Here is a 7,045-nt window from a genome sequence, read left to right on the forward strand (position 1 = left end):
TATATATATTTTTTTTTTTTTTTTTTTTCAATCCACCGATAGACGGGTCGGTTCGCTGGGAGCACCGGTCTACTCTGCAGACAAGGTGTCCTCAGGAGCTGGTAAGGAACTTCCGGACTGCTCGGGTTGTGGCCAGTACAACCTCCTTCTGAGTTCGACTAATGAGGCTAGAATCTAACTTCAAACGTCTAGTATTCTCTATCATGTGCTGTTCGACCAAGCCATTCACTGATATAATCAGGGGGAGTATTGATGTTTTTTTCAGACCATATATTTCCTTCACTTCAAATGCGAGGTCATGATACTTAGTAAGCTTCTCACTGTAGGATCTTCCAATATTCTCATCTGCAGGCACTGCTACATCGATAATCTGTACACTCTTCTCGATCTTATTGAAGAGCACTAGATCTGGCCTATTATGCGGTATTGCCCTATCTGTTATTATCGTTGTGTCCCAGTAGAGTTTGTATTCTTCGTTCTCCAGCACGCTTCTGGGCTCATACTCATAAACACTTCGACTATCCAGTGACAATCCGGTTTCTCGAGCTATCTCCATGTGGTATATTTTTGCAACGGCGTTATGGCGCTCCATGTAATCCCTAGGGGCCAGAATTGGACACGATGATGTTATGTGCTGTATGGTTTCTAAGGATTTGGAGCACCTTCTGCATAAGTCGGTAAGTATGTCTTGACCAGTTATATGTTTGATATAGGCTCGAGTAGGCACCACCTGATCCTGTATAGCTACCAATCTTCCCTCGGTCTCCGGAAACAGATATCCAGCTGTCAGGTAAGTGAGAGATTCAGTTTTCAGGATATTATCTGAGTTCAAATTTCCAGGGTATCTTCCATGGAGTGCTTTTCCATGCCACTCCTCCGAGAGCTGCTCAATGGATGTTTCCTCTAGGTGGATTGAGGGTTTTGCTAGCCGTAGAGCCGTGGACTCATCAGCCTGGCACAATGCTCTGAAGAATGGTGAGTTTTTTGACTGAAAGTACTTTCTCATATCTAACACCATATTATTATGTGTCATAAGTAAATTTTGTAGTCCTCTACCTCCCTCGTGTCTCTTCAGGTACAGTCTATTCACTGACGAATGGGGGTGATGTACCCCGTATCTTGTCAACATCTTTCTAGTCTGTATATCCACCGCCCTGAGCTCCGCAGCGGTCCACCGAACAATCCCAAAAGAGTAGCTAATACAAGGCAGGGCCCACGTGTTAATCGACGTGAACAAGGCTTTAGAATTAAGTTTGGCTTTCAAGATGTTCCTCAGCCTACCGAAATACTTCTCCCTAAAGGAATTCTTCGCCTCGACAGTTTTTATATCTAGGGCTTGCTGAATTCCTAAGTATTTGTACGATTCCTCCGGTTTCAGGTATGGTATTCTAGAGTCATCCCTTAGCTCGATATGTTCGCCATCCACAATTTTACCTCTTTTTACATTCACAATCGCGCATTTATCGAGGCCCATCTCCATTCCTATTGCTGTACTGAATGAAGAAACTATTTCCAGGAGTCTTCGCATTTGTTCTTCGTTGGCCGCGAACAGTTTCAGGTCATCCATGTAAAGCTGGTGGTTGAGTTTAATTTTTCTTATTTTGTCGACGAGATAACCATATGAACTGTTGTTGAGCAGCCTACTTAGAAGGTTCAAGGCCAGGCAAAACCACAGTGGGCTCAGCGTATCCCCCTGGAAGATGCCTCGCTTGATTTTTATTATCTTCGATCTTTTATTACCGTTTTTGCTTTTTATCAGTAACGTGGTCCTCCATGACTTCATCAGATATTCTAACAGACGAACAATAGGCTCTGATATTGCACTGAGTCTTAGTACCCTTATAAGCCAGGAGTGCGGCACCGAATCGAAAGCCTTCCTATAATCTATCCATGATATTGAGATGTTCCTCTGCTTACTCTTCACTTGCTTCGCGATTATCTGATCAACAATGAGGAGTTCCTTACAGCCTTTTGTGTCCCTACCACAGCCTCCCTGCTCACGGGCCAATATGTGGTGTTTTTTTAAATGCCTCGAGATGTACCTGGTCAAGGTTCCGGTAAGTATTTTATAGATTGTGGGTAAGCATGTTATCGGTCGGTATTTTTTTGGATCAGATGTTGTATTACCTTTCGGTATCATAATTGTAGTGCCGAGGGTAAGGAACTCCGGGATTACCGATGGGTCCTCATTGCTTTCTGGAACAATGCAGCCATCGCTCCATGTGTGTTGGTAAAATGTTTCCACCAGTAATTATGAACTCCATCGGGTCCCGGGGCCGCCCAGTTATTGGTTCTTTTGAGTACCTCTTCCACATCCTGTTTTGTTATAGTTATGTTGTCCATAACGTATTTTGAGCTCTCATCTTCAGCCTCCCTGATCCAGTGGGCGCCATCGTCATGCTGTTTTTCCCTGCCCCATATTGTTTCCCAGTATTCGTAAAATTTTTCTGGTTCTGGAGGATCCTCTTCTGTTTTCTCAGGGCTTTCAAGATTCCGGAAGAATTGTTTTTGGTTCTTATAGTACATTTGGTTGTTTTGATATCTTTTAATTCTTTCATTATATCTCCTCAGTCGGTTACCTAACGCTTTGACTCTCTGTTTCAGATTATCACATAGAGATTCCAGTTGCCCTGTGAAGACGCTAGTCTGGGGTTTGATCCGAAACTCAGATGCTATTCTACGGACCGTCTTATGTACCTTGCTTGATGGAGACTCGCTATTAAGGTAAGTATGTAATACTCCAATTTTTTTCCTGATATTACCAATTTTCTTTTCTATGCGACACTTCCATGGAGGTTGCTGCCCTGTTGAATTCGTGCACCTCTTTATGACGGATTTACCCAGTTGTTCACACACAGTTAGAGCCCCAGCGTATACCAGATCAACAAGATCCCCCAGAGATGAGTTGCTACTAATGTGCTTACCAATTATTTTGTTCACCATCAACATTTTCTCAACCATCATACGGGAGCCCTTCATTCTCGGTATGCTCGGTCTATTTTCCGGGCTTAAACCAGTATAGAGTAGAAGATTTTTACAGAAATATCGATCAACTTTGTAGGTAAGTCCATTATCTTCATCGTCCGATTGACGCAATTCTTCATGGTGTTCTTCTCCTTCATCGATTGGTTCATTTCCCTGCGGTCTAATATTCAACTGAATGTTCCTTAATTCTACGACAGAGAATTTCTCATTCTCGATCATCCATCTTACTCTGTTAGCCAGTAAGTTCGTGTAAAGCGGTTTGTCAGGTCTGATGTCATTCCATACCTCGGTTAATATTTGCCTATAAGTCCTTTCCGATGTTTGTTCCAGGTCTTTTGCTATGAAATGAGCACGCATAAGTAGGACATTATCATCCTCAGTCCATCGCGCTCTCCCATCTCTTCTCATTGGTTCCCTAGCGGGATGAGTTTGTCCCTCATCCAAGCTATGGGTCCTTTCCAATTCGAGCCTAGGCCTTGCGGTGCCGTCTCGGGGGGCTGCGCCGCTCGCACCACAATCTCCCCCACCAGGCTGGACCTCTGTACAGCTCCGAGAGGGGCCAGCCTGCAACCCCTCACCGCCCTGCTTTCTACTTCTTGTTGTGACAGGAGCTATGTGCTTCTCAGAACCCCTAGGGTGCTAACCTTTGGGCCTGGCTGACTCAGGTCCGCGGGGGCGTCACTCCCCGATAGCCTTCTGGCTACCCTGCGTATATATATATATATATATATATATATATATATATATATATATATATATATATATATATATATATATATAAACAATGGTTTAAGGGGTGTTGGAAAACTTCAATTGTTACTAACTTCTTTATTTCATCAGTCGACGTTTCGATCCTTGGTTGGGATCTTCTTCAGGACTTCTATAAAACAAACAACATACAAATATAACAAACATTGCAGAAAAGACAACATGTTAAAACGCACCGAAATGCGAAGAGTTACCAGATCTTAAGTTGCACTGAATCTTATACAGATTTGGAGGAAAAAATTATTAATTAACTTGAACACAAAATAGTCTCTAATACAATAACGTCTCTTTTTTATATCACACACTTCCTTATTCTCTTGACAACTTATTTTTGAAATTCTTTCTTCATCCATCTGACAACTGCGTAAAAAGCGAAAGGGGTTAGGTCGGGTTCATAGAACATCATAGATCTTCAACTGACATTGGAGAACATAGAACTTGAGATCAACAACTCACTCTCACTAAGTTGGTTTGAATGTATCAGATATGAATAAATGTTGCTAATGTTCTCTATATCCTTTCTGTAGTTCATGGAATTTTCATGTCGCTTAATGTGAATCATCTCCAGGAAACATCTTTTTCTCATATTCTCCTCGCACTCCAAGACTGTCACCGAATCATAGTCCATTCGATGGTCAACTGATCTTACATGTTCTGCCAGTGCACATATCTTTCTAGGATTCTTAATGTCGCTAATATGTTGAGTTATTCTTCTTTTAAGTTGTTGGGATGTTTGTCCGATATACACCTCATCACAATTTTGACAGGGTATTCTGTATACAACACAGCTTTTCTTATCAGTTTCTATCCTATCTTTCAAATTACTATAAAGTCTCTTTAATTTAAATTCAGTTCTAGGTATCACTTTGATGTTATCAGTTTTTAATAAGTTTATTAAGGATTTTGTCATTACATTAATCAGTGGAATGGAAGTAAATATAATTCTCTGATCTAAATTGGTGGATGCGATTTCATCGTTATTCTGTGGCTGTCCAGAATTCGATGAATTGTGTATCAATTTCTTTAAAAGGTTCTTGGGGTAACCATTCTCAAGCATCAACTGATATAATAGTTTCATATTCTTCTCCTTCAGGGTGGGGTGTGATATTCTTTGTATACGATTCCTCAATCCTGTAACCATATTGATTTTTTGTCTCTGAGGGTGGTTGGAAAAATAATGCAAGTATCTACCTGAGCTAGAGGGCTTTCTATACCAATCAAGAATCAGTGTATTGTCAGGTCTTCTAATGACTAGGGTATCTAGGAAAGGCACACTATTGTTATTTTCTAATTCTATGGTAAATTTTATAGACTCACTCTGTCTGTTGAACCTTTCAAGAGTGTAAGATGTCTTATCACTGGGAACTGCACAAATGATGTCATCTACATATTTTTTAATAAAAGGCATCTCAAAGGGGATATCTGTTAGGATGCCATCTAGGAGGAAATCCATCACTACCTCTGCAATGGAAGGGCTGAATTTAGACCCCATTGGGGAACCTAGTATTTGGTTGTAAAAATTACCTTGGAAGATGAAATAGTTGGAGTTGAAAAGAAATCTGATGATGTTGATGAAGTCTTCCTTAGGTATTGTGGTGTGGCTACTGATTGATTCCCATCTGTGTTGAATTGCAGACAGAGCTAATTCTAATGAAATATTGGTAAAGAGGGATACTACATCAAGGCTGATGAGGACATAATCTTGTGGCAATTGGAATTCACTAATGAAGGTGGAAAAAGAGAAAGAATCTTCTACGTAATATCTGCCTCTAGAAACACTTAAATAACTTGAAATTATTTCAGATATATAACCTGATATCTTAGATGTTGGTGTATTCAAAGAGGAGATGATGGGTCTGAGGGAGAGAACAGGTTTATGGACTTTAGGTAGTCCATAAAATCTTGCAGGAATGGAGTTATAACTGTACAAGGATTTTCCTTGCATTTGGGAAATATGACCACTTGTTACCAATTTTTTAATCAATGTGTTACCTTTAGTTTGTATAGTAGTTGTTGGGTCTCTAGGTAGTCTTCTGTAATAGTCAAGATCATTGAGAATTCCATTAGATAGTTCTATGTATTGTGACTTGTCCATAATAACTGTTACGTTTCCTTTGTCTGATTGTAATACCTGTAAGTCTGGATGTTCTTTGAGATATCTTTTACAATTATAAAATTCTCTCTGTACTACATTTCTGACAACTTTATTAGGTTTGATATTATTAGTTATAATGTTCGTGGCCATGGCACAATTGGGAAAAGTCAGATCACAAGAAAGGTGGGTTAAAAATATAAGTGGAACAAATATCCCGGATAGAGTTCTAAAATTCTTGTCGCTGGGTCCTAAATTCAGCATTGACATCCCTATGAAAGAAATCTCTATTCCGAAACTTTTATCTGATGTTGAGAATGTTATCAACCTCAATGACTCCTTATCTCCTGATGCCAAGAACATAAAACGCGCCATGGCCACGAACATTATAACTAATAATATCAAACCTAATAAAGTTGTCAGAAATGTAGTACAGAGAGAATTTTATAATTGTAAAAGATATCTCAAAGAACATCCAGACTTACAGGTATTACAATCAGACAAAGGAAACGTAACAGTTATTATGGACAAGTCACAATACATAGAACTATCTAATGGAATTCTCAATGATCTTGACTATTACAGAAGACTACCTAGAGACCCAACAACTACTATACAAACTAAAGGTAACACATTGATTAAAAAATTGGTAACAAGTGGTCATATTTCCCAAATGCAAGGAAAATCCTTGTACAGTTATAACTCCATTCCTGCAAGATTTTATGGACTACCTAAAGTCCATAAACCTGTTCTCTCCCTCAGACCCATCATCTCCTCTTTGAATACACCAACATCTAAGATATCAGGTTATATATCTGAAATAATTTCAAGTTATTTAAGTGTTTCTAGAGGCAGATATTACGTAGAAGATTCCTTCTCTTTTTCCACCTTCATTAGTGAATTCCAATTGCCAGAAGATTATGTCCTCATCAGCCTTGATGTAGTATCCCTCTTTACCAATATTTCATTAGAATTAGCTCTGTCTGCAATTCAACACAGATGGGAATCAATCAGTAGCCACACCACAATACCTAAGGAAGACTTCATCAACATCATCAGATTTCTTTTCAACTCCAACTATTTCATCTTCCAAGGTAATTTTTACAACCAAATACTAGGTTCCCCAATGGGGTCTAAATTCAGCCCTTCCATTGCAGAGGTAGTGATGGATTTCCTCCTAGATGGCATCCTAACAGATAT

The 7,045-nt window shown here is 39.6% G+C and overlaps 1 protein-coding gene across 1 annotated transcript; it reads right to left on the bottom strand.

Moving 5' to 3' along the window:
* Positions 1-2,172: 2,172 nt before the first annotated feature.
* On the bottom strand, positions 2,173-3,393 carry LOC123671232. The gene has a single exon (XM_045604975.1). The coding sequence runs from the start codon at positions 3,391-3,393 to the stop codon at positions 2,173-2,175; it is 1,221 nt and encodes a 406-aa protein (XP_045460931.1).
* Positions 3,394-7,045: the final 3,652 nt, after the last annotated feature.

This window comes from Harmonia axyridis, chromosome 1 (genome assembly GCF_914767665.1).
Source record: "Harmonia axyridis chromosome 1, icHarAxyr1.1, whole genome shotgun sequence".
NCBI lineage: Eukaryota > Metazoa > Arthropoda > Insecta > Coleoptera > Coccinellidae > Harmonia > Harmonia axyridis.

Excerpts from the sequence above, each read along its gene's own strand:
- LOC123671232 (XM_045604975.1), bottom strand. The coding sequence starts at position 3,393 with ATGAGAAGAGATGGGAGAGCGCGATGGACTGAGGATGATAATGTCCTA.